General features: G+C 48.7%; 1 protein-coding gene across 1 annotated transcript in view; it reads right to left on the bottom strand.

Moving 5' to 3' along the window:
* The window catches only part of POGZ (pogo transposable element derived with ZNF domain), a 56,181-nt gene that overhangs the window by 10,849 nt on the left and 18,887 nt on the right, over positions 1-26,445 (bottom strand). Inside the window, 13 exon segments of the mRNA XM_048511044.1 lie at positions 469-641; positions 2,162-2,296; positions 2,574-2,636; positions 2,639-2,731; positions 4,064-4,164; positions 6,030-6,184; positions 8,100-8,434; positions 10,104-10,213; positions 13,011-13,205; positions 17,020-17,316; positions 20,730-20,847; positions 23,605-23,780; positions 24,359-24,514. Of these exon segments, the coding sequence (XP_048367001.1) occupies positions 469-641; positions 2,162-2,296; positions 2,574-2,636; positions 2,639-2,731; positions 4,064-4,164; positions 6,030-6,184; positions 8,100-8,434; positions 10,104-10,213; positions 13,011-13,205; positions 17,020-17,316; positions 20,730-20,847; positions 23,605-23,780; positions 24,359-24,514 (2,107 nt within the window).

Here is a 26,445-nt window from a genome sequence, read left to right on the forward strand (position 1 = left end):
GAGCACTCACGGGGACCTGTGAGGTCACATGTCCCCGGGTGCACGCCAGCTGGTCACATGGGGGGGGGGCAGAGAATCCCACACCCTCCCCTTGGCCTGGCCAGGCTATTCCGTCAGCTGGCAGAGCCTCTGTCGGCGAAAGGAGCAGCTTGGCTGGGCCACTGCCAGGCATCCCTCGGTCCCGCCCTGCTACTCCTTCAACTCCTCCAACTGAAAGAGCAGCCTTGTGGGGCTGGGCCGAGGGGCGGTCCGCGGCAGGCTCCCGCCGGCTATTGTAAGTGGGGTGTGGGAGAGGGGTGGGCACGGGGGCGGCGGGTGGCCAAAGCAGGCGTTGCCCCAGGTGCCATTCCCCCCCCCCCACGCATCTGCTTTAGAGCCACCTGACAACATTGCCCCCCTCCCAAAAAGCACAACAAGACTTCTTTAAAAAACAGGATTTGAGCCTGAAACTTGGTAAGAAGCACTGACATTTTCCTGACGGCTTTTTTCTGGATGTTCCTCTGGAATGGCGGGTACGGGAAGTTGGGCTGAGGGTCCGAAGAAGCCGACATCATGCTGGCGTCCTGCGCGAGGCTTGAGGACATGTCGTTGGAGGAGAGGGACACCGTCCGGGGCTGACCTCTAGATGCCCGGATGGTCACCTGCAGCCAAGCACAAAAGGGAAGGATGTAATAAGGTTGCACCAGCCTCTTCCCAGCAGGAGAGGAAACTGCAAAAACACAGAGTCTTCCTTTTTGGCTAAAGTCAGCCAGGTGTAGTGGTTAAGAGTGGGGGACTCTAATCTGGATTCCCTGCTCCTCCACATGAACGGTGGACTCTAATCTGGTGAATCAGATTTGTTTTCCTGCTCCTGCACTCATGATCTAGAGGGCAAAGTCTGCAATAGCATTTGCAAATGATACCAAAAATTGGCCTGGGAGAACGGTTCACCAGATGAGATTGGGTGTGGGGGATTGCCTCAACTGGGGCGCAGGCCATTTAAGAAGAAGAGTTTGGATTTATATCCCCCGCTTTCTCTCCTGTAAGGAGACTTCAAGGGGCTTACAATTTCCTGTCCCTTCCCCCCCAGCTGGCATGTGTTGGAGTGCACAAGCTAATCTGGTTCATCAGATAAGCCTCCACACCTCAAGTGGCAGAGTGGGGAATCAAACCCGGTTCTCCAGATTAGAGTGCACCTGCTCTTAACCACTATACCACGCTGGCTCTAAAGGGGTGCATCCGGCCCCTGATTTGCACATTTGGCACCCTCACTGCAGATACATACAATATTTTACAGATTTTTTGCATATATTTCCATTTTCCACCAACATTTCCAGGGGATACAAAATGGCTTCAAAATTTCTGGGAATTTTACATATCCAGGCTTGACACATTTGTCACCGTGCCTACAGCCATTATGCTAGCCTCGCTTAAAAAGAACACCAATCAGACAAGAGCAAGAAGATTCCCTTGTCTAAACCTCAAAGCCAGCAGCTGCTGGATTCAAGGGTCTGAACATTTGCAATACAAGAGCCCTTATTGGCATAGTTATAATACAACCTCCCCAAAGAAAACAGTGACAAAGAATCTCTTAATAACAGTGATGCTACAAAATTAGACAGAACAGAGCTATCCTTTAAAGTGTATGGTTTCTAGTAAAAACTTGGCCACCAATTCATAAACTACAAGACCAGAATTGTTTAAGAAGAAGAAGAGTTGGATTTATATCCCCCCTTTCTCTCCTATAGGAGACTCAAAGGGGCTTACAAACTCCTCTCCCCCCCCCCCCACAAACACCCTGCAAGGTGGGTGGGACTGAGAGAGCTCAGAAGAATTGTGACCAAGGTCACCCAACTGGCGTGTACTGGAGTGTCCAATATCTTATCACAGTTCAAAAAAGATAATTTTCATATTTTCCCAATTCCCTTGTATTTAGTGCAATAGAAGAGGGAATGGGCTAAAGTTTCCAGTTGATTGGAGTTACAGGAGCAGAAACTCTTCGCGCCCTCTATTTTTTTAAAATCTACCCTACAGCAGCGCTGAAGGCAGAACATTAAACCCAGCCACTGATATGACTCTTCTAAAACTAGGGGTCAGCATTGGCCTGAACATTGCCTCTGAGGATAGCATACTTCTGATAAACCCCGCTGCCCCCACCCCCACCCTCACCCATTGCTAGTACCTTGGTGCCTGGTTTCAGCCCCTCCAACTGTTTGGGTTTGCGGAAAGTTTTATGGTGCTGCAGCTTGTGCTCAATTTTATCCTTGGCAAAGAGGAACTGAAGTCGGCATTTGTTGCAGTGGTAGACGCTCTTCTTCTGCAGGAAGAAAACAAGACAAAACCAGGGGAAGGGCGGTATAAATTTTTTTAAATAAATAAATAAATAAATAAATAATAAAAAATAATAATAAAATAAAATAAAATAAAATAAAAACGCCCCGGGGAGAGGGCGAATAGAGAGTTGAAACGGTGGCAAAAATGCCAGCAGGCCAAATCCTGGTTCTCCCTGAATGAGCAAGGCACACCTGGAAGGATGCCCTGCTCCCATGCGCCCCACCCCCACGAGAAAGGTTCCTCCTGGGCCACCGCCATACCTGATGCCTCATGAAATGCTGCTGGAAAGCATTGCCAGCTCTTGGAAGACTCTCTTGGAGGCAGGGTAAGGGCAGAGGGAGGATGCCACAGGTCTTCGCAGGACGCTATGGAAATGGTTTGTCCACCGTGAGTAGAGCGAGGAACGGTACTGGCAGACCTGAGGGGGGGGAGACCCAATCAGAGAAGAGCAGGGGGGGCGAGAAGCAAGCGGAACAGCCTGATGGAGAGCCCTCAAAACTGGGTTGCTCTCCCTCCCTCCTCTCTCCCCAACCCCCTCGCTGCGGTTCCATGAAGGGGGAAAGACAGCCAGGTGTGGTTAGCATTTCTCTGTGCTGTGGTTAACATCTCAGAGTCAGATGTGGGAGGCCCAGTGTGATATTTTTTTCTTAAAGCAGTGTTTCCCAACCTTTCCGACGTCATGGTACCCTTGACCTCACTCTTCATATCTCATGGTACCCCTTGCCATCCCCCCACCTTCCCCTCCCAGTGCCCCTGCTTGCTACCCCCCACTTTCCCTCCCAGGGTGAAGGGAAGCACTGGGGGTGGGAGTAGCTGCTGACCTTGCAGCAGGTCCTGTCCCATGGGTCAGCTCCATGTCCTTGCTGGTGCTGGTGGGAGACACCCAGAGGTGTCTCACCACTTGTCTAGGGAAGTGAGCTACTCATTTTTCTCTGGAGTGCCAGGTTGGGGAGGATCAAAGCAACCTCCCCTGCCCACAGGGACTGGAGTTATGGCTGCGTGTGCTGCATACCGCCACTGTTTGAACTCCACCGGCCCTGGAAACCCGTTGCTAACCTGGATACACTGCAGCTTTTAGGAGAGGCCAGTAGCTGTTGCCGTGGTCCTCCTGGGATGATGCTTCATGGCACCCCAGGGTACCACGGAACCCTGGTTGGGAATCGCTGTCTTAAAGTATTACTGTTCCCCTAGCACACCTGATGATTATTAAACCTGGTGTTTTATCAAGAGCCGGTTGTGGTTGCTCTCCTGCCGTTCTCGTTCTCTAACTATGCTCAGAGACTTTGTGTCTCCCGGCTTCCCTCTATTCAACTCGACTGCTGCCCTATGAGCATGTCTGAGGATCGCCGTGTTTGCTGCGACTAAGAGACGCGACACCCAGGTTCCAATCCCCGGAAGGAGTGAGCGGAAAGTGAACTGCCCAGTTCTTATCTGAAACAAGAAGCTAGGATAGGCTGGGCTCAGTGAGGCAACAAAGTGTTAAAAATAAAGAAATGTAAATCCACTTGGTCAGGGCTTTGATTGTGTGTTCCTGGATTGCAGGGGGTTGGACTGGATGGCCCTTGGGTTTGATTCTATGATCCCAACTCTATGATTCTATGAAGACAGAAGGCACAGTCTACTGACACGAGATGTTTGGGAAGAGGATTTTACATCAGGGGGAGTCTCCACATGCCAAGGCTAGAGCCTTTATTAGTGCAGCAGAGTGGCAGGATCTAGCCCCCCGGCTCCCTGTGGGTCTTCCCCATACCTGGCAGACGTAGGGCATCTCTCCTGGCTTGTGGGTGTCCTTCATGTGCTGCAGGAACAGGGGCTCGCTCTCAAATGCCCACTCGCAGATCTTGCATTTTGCTGGAACGGAGAGGAAACGCATCAAGCCAAGCACACCTTCCTGGGAGTAAGTTCCACAGAATGAGACCTGGGTAGGATTCGGCTCGGGATGGTGTGGTGAGGTAGGGGGGAAATTGTGAGTGCTAAGGTCATCCTTGGCCGCCCACTTGAGTGCTAAGGTCATCCTTGGCAGAGCGACTCTGGGTGCTCCCAGCTCCGTGGCAACTCACAGGGGGCCTCGCCAGCAAAACGCTGACATTGCTTCCTGTATGCAACGCACGGGACACTCTAGCACTTGAGGAGAACTCTATGGCTTTACTATAGAGCTTTGCACAAATGTGGGAAAATCCCTGGCGTTCCCTGGCAACGTGCAGATGTTACTTCCTGTGGTCCTTTTAACTGGAGAGGGTGGGGATTGAACCTGGGACCTTCTGCATGCCAAGCAGGTCCATGGCCCCTCCCCAAAATCACACCAATCAGGACCTCCGTATGACTTTTTTCCCACATGAACACATGAAGTTACCGTACAGCAGAGGTGTCCAACTCTGGCGCTTCAGCTGTTCGTGGACTACAATCCCCATCAGCCCCTGCTGGCATGCTCAAACCAGCAGGGGCTGATGGGAATTGTAGTCCACGAACATCTGAAGTGCCAGAATTGGGCACCCCTGTCATAAATTGAATCTGACGCTCAGTCCCCTGAAGTCAGTACTATCTTGTCAGATGAGCTGCTGCTCTCCAGTGTCTCAGTGAGGTTTCTCGTCACCAACTGCTGAGCCCTTCTTTCAAAAAATGGAATTGCCTGGGATTGAACCCAGGATCTTCTGGAGGTCAAGCAGATGTTCTACCACTGAGCATCCTCCTTATGAGGAGGGAAACACAAGATGGGTCCTTGGGAGTCTGAGTCTGTCAGAGCCAGAGGAAGTGAGATGGGGGGACGTGGAAATAGCTCTCCCTTTCCCTTGCTTTTGAGAAGAGGAGGAAGAGGAGGAGTTTGGATTTATACCCCACTTTCTCTCCTTTAAGGAGATCTCAAGCAGAGGTGGGATCCAGCAGGTTCTCACAGGTTCCCGAGAGAAGGTTACTAATTATTTGTGTGTGCCGAGAGGGGGTTACTAATTGGTGATTTTGCCACGTGATGTTTGCCTTAGTTACGCCCCTCCTCTCAGCAGTAGCACGCACAACTTGAAGCAGTCTAGCAGGAGGTGCACCGGCGTGCGTGGCAGCCTGCACCTGCGTGCATTCGTTTCCTGCCCAAGGACCAGCGCAGTGGCTGCGTCCTTGCCACAGCCCTCCGCCCATGGGAATGCCCGCCACTCTGCTGTCGGCCCCCACTCAGCCCCATTGGCGCTATGCCACAGTTTGAATCCCACCACCATGGGAACCTGTTACTAAAATGTTTGGATCCCACCACTGATCTCAAGGCGGCTGACAAGCTCCTTTCCCTTCCTCTCCCCACAACAGACACCTTGTGAGGCAGGTGGGGCTGAGAGAGTTCTGAGAGAACTGTGACTGGACCCAGGTCACCCAGCAGGAACGCAGGAGTGAGGAAACACATCTGGTTCAAGGCCTTTGGCAACTGCTTGAGGCAGACACACATAAGATGAATACGACTCCCAACTGACGTGTGAATGCATGCCCAGCCACGCAAGCTTAAGGTACACACACACACACACCGAATGTGTCTAATGCCTCCAAGCAGGATTTTGACGGTTTTCTTGTCAGGAAAGTTTTGTTGAAACCATCTCTACCACAAAGGAAAGGAAACCTTGGAAGGAAGCTTTGTTCAGCTCCACCCCCACCCCGGTGGGCGCAGAAGGGGACTGCCACGAGCAGTTCCTCCGCCTCCCTCTGCCCTGCGACAAGATCACGGACGACACAGGACTCACTGGTCGACTCGTACGGACTGTGCACGTTTTCCAAGTGGCACTGCAGATGGAAGGGAGTGTTGAACTGCCGGTAACAGTGCTGGCAGATGGTGTGGACGTCCACTTCCCCGTTCTGCTGATCCAGTTCGACATGGTGCTTCATGTGATTCATAAACCTTGGGGAGGGAGGGAGGGAAGGAGATACAGGCGTTGCTGGTTTTTGTGGACAAAAAAGTGTGAGCGCCCTTGATGCTCACAGGGCCAGAATTCTCTCCCTACATCATAGGTGTCAAACTCGCAGCCCTCCAGATGTTATGGACTACAGTTCCCATGATCCCCTGCCAGCATCATGCTGGCAGGGGATGATGGGAACTGTAGTCCATAACATCTGGAGGGCCGCGAGTTTGACACCTGTGCCCTACATGGTGCCACTGCTCTCTTTTCCATGAAACCCAACCCAGAAATTCACCTTTCCCATGGCCTTAAGCCCTCACAATCCTCACTAGAGGTGAGGGGTGAAATTTTCTCGTCTTGTGTGCGTGCGTGCGTGTAGAAAATTTCAATGTTTAAAGATTCATTCGTGAAGGCAGTTTGAGAGTAAGCTGTGCAGAACTGTAATAGAACAGCTAGGGGTCTTCAACCTGCGGTTCTCCAGGTGTTCATGGACTACAATTCCCATCAGCCCCTGCCAGCATGGCCAATTGGCAATGTGCAGATGTTACTTCCTGTGGGAGGAGGGCTTGGGGGATTGGATATTTGGTTCAGACTCAGAGGGCTTCCCTTTCTTGAGGAATTCCACCATTTCGGGGCAGCAGTACTGGCCAATTGGCCATGCTGGCTGGGGCTGATGGGAATTGTAGTCCATGGACATCTGGAGAGCCACAGGTTGCAGGCCCTGGAGCTAGAAGCTGAAGAAGAGTTTGGATTTATACCCCATCTTTTCCTCCAGGAAGGAGACTCAAAGTGGCCTACAAACTCCTTTCACTACCTCTCCCCTTGTGAGCTAGGTGCGGACTGAGAAAGTTCTAGAAAGAACTGTGACTGGCCCAAGGTAGCCCAGCAGGCTTCATGCGGAAGAGCGGGAAAACGAGCCCACGTCACCGTGTAAGAGTCCACCACCCATGTGATGAAAGTGGGGAATCAAATCCGGGACCCAAATTAGAGCCCGCCATGAGTTGGAGGTGGATTGATGGCACTTAGCACAAATTCTCTTCCCACCTTCTCTACAGCTCACATAACTTCATAAACCTGTCCAGTCTCCCGGTTTAGATAAACATTTTGTATGTCCAGTTGTGAAATGGGGTTGCCAGTCTCCAGACAATGGCTGCAAATCTCCCAAAATTACAGTTGGTTTCCAGGTTGCAGAAGAAGAGTTTGGATTTATACCCCACCTTCCTGTCCTGTAAGGAGACTCAAGGTGGCTGACAAGCTCCTTTCCCTTCCTCTCCGCACAACAGACACTGAGAGAGTTCTGGAACTGGGACTGAGAGAGTTCTGAGAGAACTGGGACTGGTCTGAGGTCACCCAGCAGGAATGTAGGAGTGTGGAAACACATCCGGTTCACCAGATAAGCCTTTGCCACTCAGGTGGAGGAATGGGGAACCAAACCCGGTTCTCCAGATTAGAATCCACCTGCTCTTCACCACTACACCATGCTGGGTCTCAGAGCTCAGTTCCCTTGGAACGAATGGCTGATTTGGAAGGTGGACTCCATGGCATTTTGCCCCATTGAGGCCCCCCCCTCATCCGCCCCGGGCTCCTTTCCCAAAATCACCAGTAATTTCCCAACCCACAGCTGCCAACCTGACTCTGAAGCTTACTGGACAGACACCAGGAATCCATCACATGATTGGCAGTGCCTCCTGCTAGCACAGGGGTCTGCAACCTGCGGCTCTCCAATTGGCCATGGTGGCAGGGACTGATGGGAACTGTAGTCCATGATGGGAATTGTAGTCCATGAACATCTGGAGAGCCGCAGGTTGCAGACCCCCTGTGCTAGCATAAAGACTCCAACCCAGATGCAAGCAGCACCCAACGTGTGGGTGGGCTTCAGAGAAAGGTCACACACACGCACCCCAACCCGGTCATTACCGTATGTTATTCTTGAGCCTCTTGGTACAGTGCGGACACCGGAAGGACGTTGGCACCTTGGGGAAATTCAGCAGCTGGCCCGCTTTGCCGCTGTCCCTGCCGTAGTAGAAGTCGTCCACCAGCATGATCAGCTTGCTCTGCGTCACGTCGCCCGTGCCGTCATTTTGCTCGGACATCCTGGCCGGCGGCGAGAGCGTGGGGATGGGGGTGGAGGACGGGGGTGAGGCGACGGCGGCGTTCTTCTCTGGGGAGGAGGGCTTGGGGGATTGGATATTTGGTTCAGACTCGGAGGGCTTCCCTTTCTTGAGGAATTCCACCATTTCGGGGCAGCAGTACTGGAGGAAGCAAGGAAAAGGTATCTTTACGCTGGAGGTGCGGTGGCAAGCAGGAAACTGGTGGACTGGGGCAATGGCTGCTGGAATCACTCTGGCCCCTTCCGCACATGCAGAATAATGCACTTTCAATCCACTTTCAATGCACTTCGCAGCTGGATTTTACTGTGCGGAATAGCAAACTCCACTTACAAAGCATTGTGAAAGTGGATTGAAAGTGCATTATTCTGCATGTGCGGAAGAGGCCTCTGCCAAGTGCTAGTTTTTTAAGGGACATTTCAGGATCCGCCTCCTCAAATACAATCCATTACTTCCCACTCGGCCTCCACTTTCAAACACAACTCTCCTGTTGACCAGTTAGTAAGAACCCTCCGGGAAGCTTAAAAACACAGCACAAAGGGCATATGACCCCGTTTGGGCACATAGAAGTACTTCCTTTTTCCTCCCTCTGCCGAAGCTGATAGGTGGCAAAAGGAAAGAATTCTTTACACAGGAAGTGATTAAAATGTAGAATCAGGTATCAGAGGATGTAGTGATGGCTATAGGCACAGACGGCTTTCAAAGGGGATTCGACATGTTGATGGGGAAGAGGTCTATCAGTGGCTAATAGCCATGGCGATTAAAGGAAACCTCTGCATCTAGAGGCAGTCAAGCTCTGAACCCCAGTGCTGGGAGGCAACATTAGGGGAAGGCCTCAGCCCTATGCTCTGTTGATGACTGGCTGCTGTGTGAGACGGGGTGCTGGCCAAGATGGGCCCCTAGTCTGACCCAGAAGGGGTCTTCTGATGTCCTCATCAGGGGAAGACCTCGGTCTCCATGCCCTGCTGTTGACCTTTCAGAGGAACTGGTTGGCCAATGAGTGAGACAGTCTGGTGGACTAGATGGACCCCTGCTCTGATCCAGCAGGGCTCTTTTGATGTTCTTCTACATATGACTAGAGCAAGGTGTAACTCTTTTCCGTCAGTACATCTTCAAGGTCGCTTCTCTAGTATTCCACAAAATGAGAATTGCTGTCGATTTTGTCCTGATACAACTGATACACTTTCTCACATTCTGCTTCATTTTTCAAAATACAACAACATCAGAACTGATTTGAGAACTGTATTACCAACAGGATTTATGCTCCTTTCTGAAAAAATAAAAATGGCTAAGCTTCTAAATAACTCTAATGTTGAAATCTCTGAAGCTGTTGCTATATTTTTACTCTGTGTGCTGCAAGTTGCGCAATAATGATCTTCTTATTGTATTTGAAATTCTTGACACACTCCGGTTTTATGCCTAATAAAGGTTTTGGATTTGGATTTGTTCTTCTACATGGAGTTCCAATTGTCATGGCTATTAGCTGCTGACAGACCTCCTCGAAACTACCTCCCTCTCTTTTTTAAAAGCCACCCGAGCCAGTGGCCATAGCAACATCCATTTTTACCTGAAAGAGCACTGCAGCATCTGAGCTCTGCCCGTTTACCTGGGGGAAAAGGCAGGCTTATAACTGTTTTAAAAAATGCCCAGTAGCCACGAGTTCCAAACAGGCCATCCCTCTGTGAGTCTCAGGCCTACCACTTCATCAACTTGACTAGATGAGAAGCAATGTTTATCCCAGGCTCATTTCCACTCTGGGCTCAGCCAAGCAAAATCAAGTGAAGTCCTCCCCTCCTGGGAAGGGGCTACTTACGCACATATGGCCTCTTAAAGCTTCAGTGACTCTAAACTGGGAGTTACACCTCGGACAGACTTTCTTGCCACTGTCCTGCAAATCGAAGGCGGGGATCGGCGAAGAACTGACTGTAACAAGGGGAAAAAAGGGCGAAAGGTCAAGGCTGGAACCAGGAACATAGAGAATCATAATATCAGAACGGGATCAGCCAAAAACATCCCTTGTTAAGTGTCCGTCCAGGTGCTGCCTGAAGACTGATAGTGAGGGGGAGTTCACCATCTCCCCAGGCAGCTGATTCCACTGTGGAACTACTTGCGATTTAAAACAAAACAAAACACCAGAAACAAAAGGCCAGATGGACAAGCAAACATGACTGTGTGACATTTGTATTGTCAAAGATTCTCACAGCCGGAATCAATGGACTGTTGTGGATTTTTTGGGCAGTGTGGCCATGGCTTCTCTACGGAGAGAAACACATATCACCATGACATCCTCTGAAGGTGCCAGTCACCAACGCGGGTGAAACACTAGGAGCAAAACTACCAGACCAAGGCGGCTTATAAACGCCTTTCCCCTCCCCACAACAGACCCCTTGTGAGGCAGATGAGGCTGAGAGAGTTCAGAAAGAGGGAATAACAATAACACAGAGAATGGAGAAAATGATAAAATATAATTATGAGGAAAGGTGGAAATTTTTTTTGAAACAATTAAAAGATTGGGAGACAAAGATTCTATCTATAACCGGAAAAATAAAGGCATTAAAGATGTGCATAATGCCAAAAATGTTCTATCTTTTTAGAACTCTTCCGCTAGACATTAAAAAGAAATGTTTTGAGGATTGGGACAAACGATTAAAAGCATGGCTATTCAACCAAAAATCGGTAAGAGCAATGAATAAAGGTATATATATGACAAAAAAAAAACTTCTAGGCTGGGGCATTCCGAAGATGCAAGAATATTATGAAGCATTTCAGATTAAGAGTCTGATGGAAATTAAGGAAAATAAAATAGATAAATGGATTAAATTTGAGAATGAAATAAATGAAGGGATGGGTAGGTATGGAATATTCACAGACGATATGAATAAAGAAAAACAAAGAGTAATTGGACCAAGAAAGGTGATGTTGGAAATATGGGGGAAATGGAGAAAACAAATGGATGCCTGGCATCCTGGATTCGACACCACTGGCAAGCATAGGAGGAAAAGAAGGTGTAAAGGGGATAAGGAAGTTGACAGAACATGGAATACATACAGTAGCAAATTTAATAGGGGAAGGAGGCGATTTGATGACATTACAGAATTTCATAGAAATAGGTGGTACAGAGAAGTGGTTAGTGCTAAGAGGGATTTGGGAAAGAATAAAGGCTTCAAGAATAAAAGGAAAACGTATAACGGCACAATGTCTGAAAAAGTGTAAGACAAAACAAAGATCCTACGTTTTATATACAATTGTACGATAGAGGATAAAGAATTCATGAAAAGAGTTTTAAAACAAAAATGGGAGAAGGAAGAAGTGATAGACGATGAAAAAATAGACCACATATTGGAAAGTATAAATAATATAAAAATAGGAAAGTATGCAGTGATGGAAAGAAAAATAAAGTAGCATTTAAAATGGTATAGGAACTCCAATACAACTAGCTCATAAGGATTTTAGAGGGAAATGATGGCACTGCAGAGAACCAATAGTACTTATTACACTCATATGTGGATTGAATGTAAAGAGGTGAAAAATTTTTGGGAAAAAATATTATTGTATATAGAGAAACTTGTGAAGATTAAAATAGCATTAAACAAAGGTTTGCTGTATTGTCGAAGGCTTTCACGGCCGGAATCGCGCGATTTGGTGCTATGTGGTTTCGGGCTGTATCAGGGAACCGTGTTCTGTAACATTCTCTCCCTGGCGTTTCGCCGATTGCTATCTGTGGCTGGGATCTTCAGAGGATCCTCTGAAGATGCCAGCCACAGATGCAGGCAAAACGTCAGGAGAGAATGCTGCTAGAACACGGCCATACAGCCTGGAAACCACACAGCACTCCAAAGGTTTGCTGTTTACAGGAATAATTGAGGAGAATAAAATAGATAAAAAATATGGTTTAATGTATAAAAGGATGATAAAAGCTGCACACGCAGTAATAGCATTGGGATGGAAAGATAAGAAGAAATTGACTATTTTGAAATGGCTAGAATATATATGGGAACAAACACAACTGGACATTTTTGAAATAATGGCAAGAGATAATTTATGGCAAGAGAAACAGAGAGACATTTTGAAGATCTGGACACAATTTACGGACTGGATGAAAGATATCGGAGTCAAAGAAGAAATATGGGAGAAGAGATACAAAGAATGAACTTATTGCTGCTTGCTTAAATATATGAGAAAGAAAATAGAGGGAGGGAGGGGAAAAAGGGGGGAAAGTATGGTTTGGAATCTGTCAATATGAATGCATATTGTACTGAAATTTAATGTACTGAATGTATATTCATATAAATGTATATGAATGTATATACTATATAAATGTACTGAAATTTCAAACTACACAATAAAAATTTATTTTAAAAAAAGAGTTCAGAGAGAACTGTGACTGGCCCAAGGTCACCCAGCAGGCTTTGTGTGGAGGAGTGGGGAAACAAATCTGGTTCACCAGATAAGCCTCGGCCACTCTGGTGGAGGAGGGGGAATCAACCCTGGTTCTCCAGATTAGAGTCCACCTGATCTTAACCACTACACCACGCGGGCTCTCCTTTAAGGGAAAAGGAAACAGAAAAGAAAAGGTAAGGGAAAGCAAAGAAAGGCCAGGAAGTTGATAAGACTGAACTGCCTCGACTGTAGGCCTGGTAGAACTGTACTGTATCCCACAGTAGAGTGTTGCTGAGAAGTGCCATCAGGGGTCAAAGCCTCCGGGCCTGGCAGAACTTACCTTTCAGGGATGAGGCGTCGGACGCAGTCACTCTCTGGGAGCCATGGGCGGGGCTGTTGTTGGAGACCACGATGGGTCCTGAGCCCTGGCCTAGCGAAGGGATGGTGTTCACTGTGTTCACCAGCTTTGCCACCTCGTTGTTGTTCTCGCCCGTTACCCCGGGCCTTTTCACCGTCACGAAGCTGGCAATGCTCACTGTCGAAAGGGAAGGGGTTTTTCAGTCTCCAGAGGAACGGGAAGGTGTTGGAACAGACATTTTATTAGATGAAATCAAGGCCATGCTGGAAAGGTACCCCAAATGGCCCCTCAGACAAAGGACTAAGCAGCAAAAATATGTCCCCTCTTTGGAAATACTGAGCTATAGGGTGTCCTACACTTAACTAGGAAAAGGAGGGTGGGGTTAACATTCCTTCCCCCTAATTTGAGGATGGCTGGATTAGCCTGCAGGATTAAAACAGCCCTCTTTTAATCCCATGTGAAGTTACACAATTCAGGTCTCAGCATTGACCTCTCTCCCTTGAAAGCCTCATCAACCTCCTTCTGGAATATGGGAATCAACAGTAACTCCTGCCTGTTCCAAAATCTAGGACTGCCAAGAGATTAAAACACATCTCCCTTATTTACCGCTCAGTACTTGAACGAGTTCAGTTAAGCACTTTTTGGATGTTACGAAGGGCCCTTCCGCACATGCAGAATAATGCTCTTTCAATCCACTTTCAGTGCACTTTGCAACTGGATTTTATTGATTGATTGATTGATTGATTGATTGATTGATTGATTGATTGATTGATTGATTGATTGGCTGGCTATATTTATATACCGCCCTCCCCCGGAGGGCTTTACTGTGCGGAACAGCAAAATCCACTTGCAAACAATTGTGAAAGTGGGTTGAAAGTGAATTATTCTGCATGTGCGGAAAAGATCTAAGTGACTTTCTCCGAATGACTTTTTGAGATATGGAAGAACTTGAAAAAGCCTGCCCAATTTCTTAAAAAGAAGCTACCAGCGTTGGGCTCCATCCGTTCTACTAATAGCAGCGCCTTTTCCCACAAGACAAGGATACTCTTATTTCAGGAGAACAGCCTTGAGTTGGGGAAAGTCTCACTGTTAGTGGAATGCGCCTGCAGGACACAACCCTTTTTAGAAGAGAAAATCCCCTTAGTATTATTTTTCTTATTCTCTCCCTGCTACGTTAACACACAAAAAACTTCTTAAAAAGAAGAGGAGTGGATTTATACGCCACCTTTCTCTCCTGTAAGGAAACTCAAAGGGGCTTACAATCGCCTTCCCCCTCCCCTCACAAACACCCTGTGAGGTGGGTGGGGCTGAGAGAGCTGAGAAGAACTGTGACTAGCCCAAGGTCACCCAGCTGGCATGTATTAGGAGTGCATGAGCTAATCTGGTTCACCAGATAAGCCTCCATAGCTCAAGTGGCAGAGCAGGGAATCAAACCTGGTTCTCCAGATCAGAGAGCACCTGCTCACTACGCCACGCTGGGAAAACAATCATACCCCACACCCTTATGCACTGAGTGCATTCCATATCAAGGAAGTCCCTCAACAGGTAGCATCAACAGGTGGCATCATGTCGCTCAGCTGACAGCTTCATTGCTGGACCTCAAGATGCATGTTCTGTTTCTAGGACATTGTAAAACGCCAGAGGTGGGGGAAGCAACTTAGGATATTTTCCATTGCTCAGAATTGTCTATCATCAAAGAACAAGTTAGTGACCCCTGGTCTAAACAATCTTCTTTCTGTCCCTCCCATTTTTTGTGTGCTATGCCTGTTTTCCACCATAACCTATTTCAGTAGGGGCTTCCTCTAGGTTCTTTATCAAGAACCTTTGTAAAGATCTTCATTAATATAAACACTTTGCCACAAACTACGGTTGGTTAGGGTCCAGCAAACTACAGCTTGAATTTGGTTTATGAGTCACTGCTAGTCTTCACTTTTGACTTCATGTGATGTAGCAACACACAATCATCCTGGCTAAATCCTGGTTTGTTCTCAAAGCAACATAAGACCATGAGAACTAGCCTGCTGGATCAGACCAGAGTCCATCTAGTCCAGACCTCTGCTACTCGCAGTGGCCCACCAGGTGCCTTTGGGAGCTCATGTGCAGGATGTGAAAGCAATGGCCTTCTGCTGCTGCTCCTGAGCACCTGAACATCTGCCACACTCTGCAACTGTACAGCAACTGCTTTGCATGATGATGGGAGAGTTTGAGTTTGGATTTATTCCTCGCTTTTCTCAACTGTAAGGAGTCTCAAAGGGGCTAACAAACTCCTTTCCCTTCCTCTCCCCACAACAGACACCCTGTGAAGTAGGTGAGGCTGCGAGAGTTGGAGAGAACTGTGACTAGCCCAGGTTCCATGCCAGGGCTGGAACAAGGGGGAACTGTGCCCAGGGCACACATGCACCTTGAGCCCCTGCCATGCCTCTGCACTGGCGCGCACCTGGGGCATCACAACCCCTCCCCCAAGCCCCCTTGGCGCTACGCCACTGGTTCACACAGCAGGCTTTGTGTGTAGGAGCGGGGAAACAAATCCGGTTCACCAGATTACAGCCTGCTGCTCATGTGGAGGAGTGGGGAATCAAACCCGCGTCTCCAGTTTAGAGTCCACCTGCTCTTAACCACTACACTATGCTGGCTCTCCCAAGTGCCTCCAAATGCTACAAGGATCAGGAAGCAGGAAAAGAAGAGAATGTGGAAAGTTGCAGAACAAGACAGGCCAAGGGGCCGGGCACAGAAGTCACCAATTGCCTTTGTTCATCCTGGAGAATCCCAGACGGTGCAAAGACCCCAAAGCAAGCGTTTGCGGCACGGTTGTTAGTCTGAAAGCTCAGTCCTGGGTTCCCCAAACTAACCAGAGTTCCATTTTCTGCCTGAACTGAGCCGGTTTGTTTTTTGTTTTATCCATGTGCTCCCAGGGGAAGGGCGGCGCCTCAAATCTGCTCTCTCGACCTGATGTATAATTTTTTGCCGTCAAGTCACTTTTGGCAAACCTGCAGAGTTCTGAAGGCAAGTGTCGTTCAAAGGTGGTTTACCCCTGCCTGCCTCTATGCCAGGCAGTTCACCAGTTCACCAGATTACAGCCTGCTGCTCCAGTTCACCAGATTACTCCTTGGAGGCTGCCCATCCAAATACTTGCCAGGGTCGAGGCTGAGGGTGCGTGACTGGCCAATGGTCACCCAACCAGTTTCCATTGCAGAGCAGGGATTTGAACCTGCATTTCCCAGATCCTAGTCTAACATCTTAACCACTACACCACGCTGGCTCTCACTGACACATAACTGCTCCTTTTCAAATCTATATCGCAGAGATTAATGGAATGACATTATGTGATTTTGCCACATATGTTTTAAATCAGGGGGTGTTGAACTCTGGCCTTCCATGTGTTCATGGACTACAAGTCCCACCCGCCCAATTGGCCATGCTGGCAGGGGCTGATGGGAATTGACATCCGGAGGGTCAGAGTTCAACATCCCTGTTCGAAATCGCTAGCTGTCTTGCTGACCCTTGTCAAGGCGGAAAGGTGGGATGCAAACTTTGAAACCAATTGAACAAATAACATCGTCATGCACTTACGCAGGGCGGGGGACTCTACAGACAATGAAGACCAAATGATAAGATACAGTTATCCCTTCCACATTGAGGGAGTGAGGGGCAAAAAATGTTTGGCCCTCCCTTGGTGCCAGAGAAGAAGCCTAATTTTTTTCCCTTTACTTTCATTTTAACTTTTAAAAAAGGAATCGTGTGTATTTATGGTATTAAAAGATAAGATATGTTGATATCATACAATACTCTACGTCAATTTTACGCAGTTCTGAGTGTCTAAACTTTTTCTGTGTTATCTGCTGGCCGTTGCGTATTGTCTGCGGGCTGGGCGGAAACTCCTCCCCAAATTCCCACTTAGTTTCTCACGCCGCTCGGTGATACATCAAAACCTGCGATGGGGGGGAAGCCGCGATGTGGAAAGGATAACTCTCTTCCTCGGTTTTCCTCTTACCTAATTTGGGGTTAGTAGCTTGAGAGGGCTGCCCTGGCTGCTGTACAGTTAACTGTCCCAGTGCTGCTGGCTGCGTTGAAGTGGCAGAAGAGGAGGTGCTGGGAGTGGACTTACTTTGCGGCTGCGCCTGGGACTGCGGTACCGTGCTCCGGATGGTAAGGGTGGCGGGAATGACCGTAGTGAAAGTGTTGGAGGGCGGTCGGACCGGCATCGTCGGTCCTGGTCTCACCTGGGCCACTTGGGAGAAGACCTGAGGGACGCCGACAGCAGCGGGTTTCACAAACTGGGTACCTGGGGCTTGGGGGAAAAGGACAGAAGGGCCCGTCAGATCCCTGCGTTGCCCTGAAACGGCGACCACCAGAACAGGAAATCTTGCAGCGTCGTTGAAACTGACACATTTCTATACTAGGACCAGGTGCTTTGAGGGCTTTATCCATACAATGTTACGCTAGGACCGTGGTGGCGAACCTTTGGCACTCCAGATGTTATGGACTACAATTCCCATCAACCCCTGCCAGCATGGCCATGCTGATGGGGCTGATGGGAATTGTAGTCCATAACATCTGGAGTGCCAAAGGTTCGCCACCACTGCACTAGGAATTCTTCTGCAAGACTTTTAAGTGCCACGAGATTTATATTCATAAACCGAAGAATAGTTGGGATTTATACCCTGCCTTTCTCTCCTGTCTGAAGGGGGCTTTCAAATTCCTTTTCCTTCCTCTCCCTGCAACAGACACCTTGCAGGTTAGGTGGGGCTGAGAGAACCATGACTGGCCCAATAGGCTTTGTGTGTGTGTGTGTGTGGGGGGGTGGCGGGGGGAATTCAGTTCACCAGATAAGAGTCCCCTGTTCATGTGGAACAGTGGGGAATCAAACAAGTTCTCCAGAGCAGAGCCCACCTGCTCTTAACCGCTATATCACGCTAGCTAAAGTCTAGTGACCTTTAGCGACCAACAAAATTTTGGGCGTATAAACTTATGGAGAGTCAAGACCTATGTATTGTCAGGTGGCTTCTCATCGGTCGGAATATCACTGGGGTGCTGTATTGGCTTCAGAGCTGAAAGCACGTGTTCTAGCAGGGCATTCTCTCCTGATCGCTTTCGGCCTTCAGGATTCTTCTGAAGATGCCAGCCAGATATGCAGGCAAAAGATGCCAGATGTGCAGAAGATGCCATATGTGCAGGCGAAACGTCAGGAGAGAATGCTGCTAGAACACGGCCATACAGCCCGGAAACCACACAGCACCCCAGTCAAGACCTACTTTGTTGCGTATCTGACAAATTAAGGTTTGACTCTCGAAAGCTGATACCCCCAAAATATTGAAACTATTCATATATATAATGCAGCAGCAATATGAGACTGACCTGAAGTTCATTCACATATTCAGAATAATGCGTGCACACGCACATACACACAGACAAACACCCCTGCCCTCAGATTGAATGGAGACACGGGATTCTCGTGACAGATGCCAAATTATTTATTTCCTGTATATTTATTTCCCACTTCTCAACAAAGTCCCTGAGTGGGGTGAAATCGTAGAATCACCACAAAAACACAAACATCTAAAACTGCCCTAAAACCTCCTTGATGTGCCCATCCTCTGCCCTCGCCCTCCTCAAAATACGTAAGCACCCAACCACAACACATTTCAGAGCTTCAGCTGAGGCTGAGGCTAAACCAGGAGACAGCTGGGGCTGGGATCAAAATAAAAAGGGAGTCTGGGTTGGAGGAGGAGGCACCACCCAGAAGGGGTCACCTGTATACTTGGGTACAGAGGGTGGTCTTGACCAGGTGCCTAAACTCCTGCAGAGTTGGCGCCTGGTAAACCTCTGGGGGAGAGAGTGTTCCAGAGTGCCAATGCCACCACAGAGAAGGTCCTCCAGGTACCTCTCCCCCAATCTCGGAAGGTGATGGACTGCCAGGAGGGCCCCCCCTAGCTGACCTCAGCGCCTGGGCAGATCTGTATGGAACAGGGGTCTGCAACCTGTGGCTCTCCAGATGTTCATGAACTACAATTCCCATCAGCCCCTGTCAGCATGGCCAATTGACCATGCTGGCAGGGGCTGGTGGGAATTGTAGTTCATGAACATCTGGAGAGCCGCAGGTTGCAGGCCCCTGGTATGGAATGAGGGGTTCCTTCAGGTATGTAGGGCCCAGGCTGTTGCAGGGCCTTGTATGCTGAATTGGCCCCGGTAGTGAATAGGGAGCCCAAAGCATTTCTCATCTATTCTAATAGATCTGATTACACCTTTGCCCCCTGAGTCCCTTCTTTGCAACATCCCACCCAATTCCTGACTCAGATATAAGGACTCAAGGATCTCCACTCCAAACTGAACCCGACAAAGGGAGCCTTAATTCTTGGCAGTTCACACCCTGAACATCTCACTGGCCTATTAAAGGGTAGCCCACTGGACTCCAAACCTCCCAGCTATAACAATGTAACAAGAAGGCTCGGGTGTGGTGCTTGCTAGTCAGGAACGTCAAAGGGAACATAACATTTAAATTTCTGCATCGATTTTGCATCAAGACATTATCTTCCACCGTTCTCAAACACATCCCACATTTTAATTTCTAAACTGAAAAAATTCTAGGGCCTGAAAACCCAGATTGTAATCCCAGATATGGGGTCTGTTTATAGTTCTTCACTAGCCTTTCACAATGATCGTACCACAACTAAGTTAAAAAGGCCTGTAGCTAAGTAGCAAAGCAGTAAAGATCCAAAGAACTTTATTGGCACTGCCATTTAGAGGATTTCATGTAGCAGGGGTTTCAACAGTCCCTCCTCTGCCTTAACAATGCATGAGAATTACTCTGTATAAGGCAACTTCCTATATTTACTGAACACTGTTTTGTGATCTTGGTGGTGAGATGAAGTGCCATCTCTTTCTTTCTGATCCTCTTTCCTCTCCAATTCTTTCCAGCTCATCTTCAATAAAGTCCCCTCTCCCTGCATTCTTTGCAAACTCAGAGAAAGGCAAGGAGGAGGAGGAGTTTGAATTTATATCCCTCCTTTCTCTCCTGCAAGGAGACTCAAGGTGGCTTACAAGCGCCTTTCCCTTCCCCCCCCCCCCCACAACAAACACCCTGTGAGGTAGGTGGGGCTCAGAGAGTTCTGAGAGAACTGTGACTCACAGCCTCCAAAGGTCATCCCAGTAGCAAAGAATATGGGAGTGGGGAAACAATTCTGGTTCACCAGATAAGCCTCTGCCTCTCAGGTAGAGGAGTGGGGGATCAAACCTGGTTCTCCAGTTTAGAATCCACCTGCTCTTAACCACTACACCACGCTGGTCAAAAAGACAAGCATGTATCTAACAATGCAATCCTTCTAAAGGGAAGTCAGCGAGGGCTCTAAAAGCTGGTATAACTCCCCTGCTCAGGGTCACACTCTAGTAGGGAATAGGCTGTGGCTCAGGAGTACGCATTTGCTTGGCACGCAGAAGGTCCCAGATTTCACCCTCAGCATCTCCAGTTAAAAATGATCAGGAAGGAGGTGAAAGCGAAGATCTCCACCTGAGACTCCCTGTAGAGCTAGGCTGCCAGTCTGAGCACACAAGGCTGACCTCTGATTCAGTATAAGGCAAGTTCATGTGTTCAAATGATGCACGGGATACAACCATGCTAACTTGTATGTCTGGTGTAAACTCTGCTCCTCTCCTCTTTTCACAACTTCACCCCTTTTGACTTCACAGTTCCCATTTCCCCCTTACCTGGGACTAGGGTGATGGGCCTCACTGTCTGGCCTTGCTGTACATTCAAAACAATTCCCACCTGATTCATGGAATTGTTCCTGCACAGGCGGTGGACGTTGCCCTGCACAGGGAAACCCTGCAGCAGGCAAGCAAAAGGAAACAGAAACAGCCTTTATACCCCACTTTTCTCTACCGTTAAGAGTCTCAAAGCAGCTTCTGAGCTCCTTCCCTTCCTCTCCCCACAACAAACATTTATAAATTTAATACAATAAATAAATAAAACGAACAGACACCCGATGAGGTAAGTGGGGCTCAGAGGGTTCTTCAACAACTGTAACCGGCCCAAGGTCATCTAGCAGGCTTCAGGTGGAGGAGCAGGGAAATAAACCTGGTTTTCCAGATTAGAGCCCACTGATTTTAACCACCACATCACACCGTACTAGAAGAGGAGGAGGAGTTTGGATTTATACCTGACCTTTCTCTTCTGTAAGGAGACTCAAGGCAATTTACAAACTCCTTTCCCCTTCCTCTTCTCACAACAGACATCTTGTGAGGTAGGTGCGGCTGAGAGAGTTTAGTTTGCAGGGCCCTAGGTCAACCAGTAGGAGCAAGGAAACATAGGTGTCTGGCCCTAGGTCAGGGGTAGGGAACCTGCGGCTCTCCAGATGTTCAGGAACTACAATTCCCATCAGCCTCTGTCAGCATGGCCAATTGGCCATGCTGGTAGGGGCTGACGGGAAGTGGGCTCCTATTTATCTGAGTTTAGGTTCCTACCCCTGCCCTAGGTCAACCAGTAGGAGCAAGGAAACAAATGCAGTTCATCAGATAAGAGTCTGCCGCTCATGTAGGGGAGTGGGGAATCAAACCTGGTCCACCAGATTGGAGTCTACCTGCTCTTAATCACTACACCACAGCTATATTAGGTTTAGTTCAGCATCAGGAAAACCAGAGCCTCAGGTAGGTCATAATTAGCAGCAGAAGGCCATTGCTTTCACCTCCTGCATGTGAACTCCCAAAGGCACCTGGTGGGCCACTGCGAGTAGCAGAGAGCTGGACTAGATGGACTCTGGTCTGATCCAGCTGGCTTGTTCTTATGTTCTTATAATTCTGTGGGAATGCCAAAAGTGGTATCAGAAACACAATTCACCTTGGGGTGCTGTGTGGTGCCGGGCTGTATGGCCGTGTTCTGGCAGCATTCTCTCCTGACGTTTTGCCTGCATCTGTGGCTGGCATCTTCAGAGGTTCCTCTGAAGATGCCAACCACAGATGTGAACGCTTTTAACGTAAGAGAATACTGCTAAGAGACACGGCCATGGGTTGCTCCAATAAACCACACAACACCCCAGTGATTCTGGCTGTGAAAGCCTTCAACAATACAATTCACCTTATTTATTTATTTATTGCATTTTTAGACCGCCCTCCCCAGAAGGCTCAGGGCGGTGTACATCAAAGATAAATCTCTCCATAAAACCAACATAAAACAATAATTGAAATTAGCAACCCAGAATATTAATACAATCTTCCTAAGAACATGAGCTTTCATTTACTTAAAAAAAAAAGGTTTCTTAATTCAGGGGCTGGCAGGAGCAAGATTGTGGCCAAAACAAAAAGGAAAAGAAACCCAACATTTCCAGGTAGCGATCCGGTCCAGTTGCGGTTGGGGAGTCTTATTTGTCAAAGTTGGCCAGGCAAGTGCCTATTCACAAGTCTTGTCTGGTGGGGCTCTGATCCAAGCAAGTGTCTAGATGGAAGGAAGTAATCGTACCACTTTTCTCTGCATTGGTCAGACCTCACCTAGAGTACTGTGTTCAGTTCTGGGCACCGCAATTCAAGAAGGATATTGACAAGCTGGAACAGGTCCAGAGGAAGTGACCAAATTGGTAAAGGTCTGGAAACCATGCCCTACAAAAGGAGGCTTAGGGAGCTGGGTATGTTTAGTCTGGAGAAAAGAAGGTGGCCCGGGGGGCGCAGGGGGCGCGCGGCGGAGAACATGATGGTTATGTTTATATATTTGAAGGGATGTAATGTCGAAGAGGGAGCAAGCTTGTTTTCTGCTGCTCCAGAGACTAGGGCCGTTTCATGCGGCCCAAAAGCGGCGACACTGGGGGCGGTAAAAGCGCCGCCCGCCAGAATACCCGTTAACTGGGTGGCGCTGCTGCAGCGCGTAGCGCCGACAACTAAACGCTCGAGGCCGGTGTCAGGCTGCCCTAAGCTGACAACCCTTTAAAGGGTTGTTGTTGAGAAGCGTCTTCCCGGCGGCGCGGTGTGAACCGTGCCACCGGGGAAGACGCTGTCTCCCTTCTCCGCCCACTCCCGCGATGTCTCCCGTCGTCACTGGCTGGCGTGGAAGCCCGCCCACACTGTCCTCCGACCTCCAGGGGTCGGAGGGCGGCGTGGGCGGAGGCGCTATGTTTCCAGCTTTGGGGAGCGACGGAGACATCGTGAGTGAAGACGAATGAAGAAGCGGCTCCGTCTTGGAGCCGCCTCTCACCGAGAACCTCTGCCAGCCTGCTTCGCGCGGCTTTAACGTCTGCGAAGCGAGATTGCGCCCGCCCGGCAAGGCAGAACTCTTGGCGTGGGGAGCATAACCGTGCGGAAACGGCCTAGGAAAAGGAGTCATGGGTTCAAGGTGAAGGAAAAGAGGTTCCACCTAAACACCAGGAAAAACTTCCTGACAGTAAGGGCTGTTTGACAGTGGAGTGCACTGTCTGGGAGTGTGGTGGAGTCTCCTTCTTGGGAGTTTTTTAAAGGGAGGCTGGATGGCCATCTGTCAGGAGTGCTTTGATTGTGTGTTCCTGCACTGCAGGGGGTTGGACTGGATGGCCCTTGGGGTTTCTTCCAACACTATGATTTTCATGGCAAAACATTGAGGAACGTGGGGGGGCCCTCTCACCTGGGTGGTGATGAAGATTGGTTGACTGGTCACTGGGGCATTGGTGACGTGGTTGGCGTTCTGCATCACCTGCACAGGCCGGAGGACTGGCTGGGTGACCACCGTGCTGAGGCTGGAGGTGGGGTTCTGAGTGAGGATTAGCGGCTGTCCCCCTTGCTGAACCAGAGGAGTGCCGGCTGGAGGGGAAAGAGAACAAGAAAGAAAAGCGAAATTTAAAGGAACGGTCACGTCTTCTGTCAACTCGACCTCAAGGAAAAGTAATCAGCCCTACAACAACAACAACAACAACAACAACAACAACAACAACAACAACAACTTTATTCTGTATGATGAATCGCCTTTGAATTGACAACATTAACATTGGTCAAATTCAGAAGGCAGCCCTGCTGGGATCCACACGAATACTACGCCGATACATTACAACTTCCTAGGCCTCTGGGGGAGGCTCGAATTGTAATGAAGGCCAACAACCAGCTAAAGATCTGGCAGCTGTGAAATCCACCCCACCCCCACGACCACCACCTGCAAAATCCACTTGCAAACCATTGTGAAAGTGGATTGAAAGTGCATTATTCTGCATGTGCGGAAGGGGCCAAAGCGATTCATACAGGTTCCAAAATTCAGCTTTATTTGGAACACTACTTGCAGGATTCTAACTCGGAGCACTGCGCAGACCGGCATACTGCCCACAGACACTAAAAGCGCCCCAAATGCCACCTTCTTATTGCTAGAATGTCAATGCCTTTCTCTTTACCGCTGTTGTTTGCAAATAGCGTGACGAGCGTCTTCTTCGTCCCATCGCTGTTAACCGGCCCGCTGCTGCTGACAGTGGACGTGGAGAGGCTGCCACCGATGGATGCGTGGGCAACGATCGGCATCGGAGTGGCGACAGGTTGCATGCTCACCGAAACTGCCAAGAAGGAAATTCAGAGCGGTTAGCGGCTCAGTTCAGAAGTCGTGAAGAACTCTACTTTGACAGACAGTTTGGTTGGTCTCATGTGGGCAAACGTATCTGGCTTGCTGTGCCCGTGCCCACTCTCAGCCGCTGTTTTTATTTACTGAAACATTTTTATGCTGCCTTTCCACCTGATGGCGGTCCCTAAAGCGGTGCATGTAAAACGTTAAAACAATGAAAAACATTTAAAATTATAACACAGTTCAATATAAACACGTAAAGAAACACGCCCAGAACCAGGAAGAAGGGGCAATAACTGTTATTGGGCGGTATCCAGTAGCAAACCAAAAAGAGCAATGGTTTGCTACTGGATTTTCCAGTAGAGAAGAAGAAGAAGAATAGTTTGGATTTACACCCCCCCTTCTCTCCTGTAAGGAGTCTCAAAGGGGCTTACAATCTCCTTTTCATCCCCACCCTCACAACAAACACCCTGTGAGGTAGGTGGGGCTGAAAGAGCTCCAAAGAACTATGACTAGCCCAAGGTCACCCAGCTGGCATGTGTAGGAGTGCACAGCTAATCTGGTTCACCAGATAAACCTCCACAGATGAAGTGGAAGAATGGGGAATCAAACCTGGTTCTCCAGATTAGAATGCACCTGCTCTTAACCACTACACCTACATAATGATCTATTACTCCACAGCAGTGCACTATTCAAAGATGTGTGGAAGCCATAGATGCAGGCAAAATGCAGGAAGCCACAGATGTCAGGAGAAAATACTACTGGAACTATTGTAATTTAAATTATCCTTCTTGTGAGATATTTTATTTTTAAGGTGCCAAGTTTTACTAGGATGTTGCGGGTTTTCCAGGTTGTACAGCCCCACGCTCCATACAATAAACATGACCAAGGGGTAGGGGAGAGGAAACAAGGGGTAGGGAATAGGAGAAGAAAGGGAGGCCAAGTAAGTGGGGGGGGGGGGGGGGCGCTGCGGCCCTCAATCATGGGCCTGGCAGAGCAGTTCCGTCTTCCAGACCTCTGCGGAATTGCAATAGATCCTGCAGGGCCCGGCTCTCACAAGATAGAGTGCTCCACCAGGTCTTAGACAACAATTATTCAGTTGCCAGCCCCATTGGATTATTTTGTTTGTTAAGAATCTGGCTGTGAGATTAAATTTCTCATACCTGTAGCTAGCCCAGCCCCACAGCGTCATTCTTAGCAGTTGGATTCAAATGCGTCTGTCTCACTTTGTAATTGGCTTGCCGACTGGCAGAGCAGTGCTTATCATATTTGTAATCTGCTTTGAGTCCCAGTGAGGAAAGGCAGAGTACAAAAGAAGAATAAACGTTAATAATATTAGCAAACAACAGTAATAATTTCAAGCTGTTGTTATGGTCTATACCAGTGATGGTGACACGCCACAAAGTTTTGGGTGACACTCCAGCATTCGCCAGCACCCCACAACAGTTATTCCCCCTGTTTGAGTCTGAGCCATTTTTGTGACTATTTGACCTTTCTTTAGATAATTAAGTACCCAAAAGTCAAGAAAAAATTTAAGGGGTCATATGTATTTATTACAAATTAAAATAATCTACACTTGTAAAAGACCTATAATAGCAACCCTTAAACATACCATTTCATGGTATCATCGAGGGCTTTCAGGAGCAGCAGTGGCGTAGGAGGTTAAGAGCTCATGTATCTAATCTGGAGGAACCGGGTTTGATTCCCCGCTCTGCCGCCTGAGCTGTGGAAGCTTATCTGGGGAATTCAGATTAGCCTGTACACTCCCACACATGCCAGCTGGGTGACCTTGGGCTAGTCACAGCTTCTCGGAGCTCTCTCAGCCCCACCTACCTCACAGGGTGTTTGTTGTGAGGGGGGAAGGGCAAGGAAGTTAAGCAGCCCTTTGAGTCTCCTGCAGGAGAGAAGGAGATGATATAAATCAAA

Source organism: Sphaerodactylus townsendi, linkage group LG01 (assembly GCF_021028975.2).
Source record: "Sphaerodactylus townsendi isolate TG3544 linkage group LG01, MPM_Stown_v2.3, whole genome shotgun sequence".
In the NCBI taxonomy this organism is placed as follows: Eukaryota; Metazoa; Chordata; class Lepidosauria; order Squamata; family Sphaerodactylidae; genus Sphaerodactylus; species Sphaerodactylus townsendi.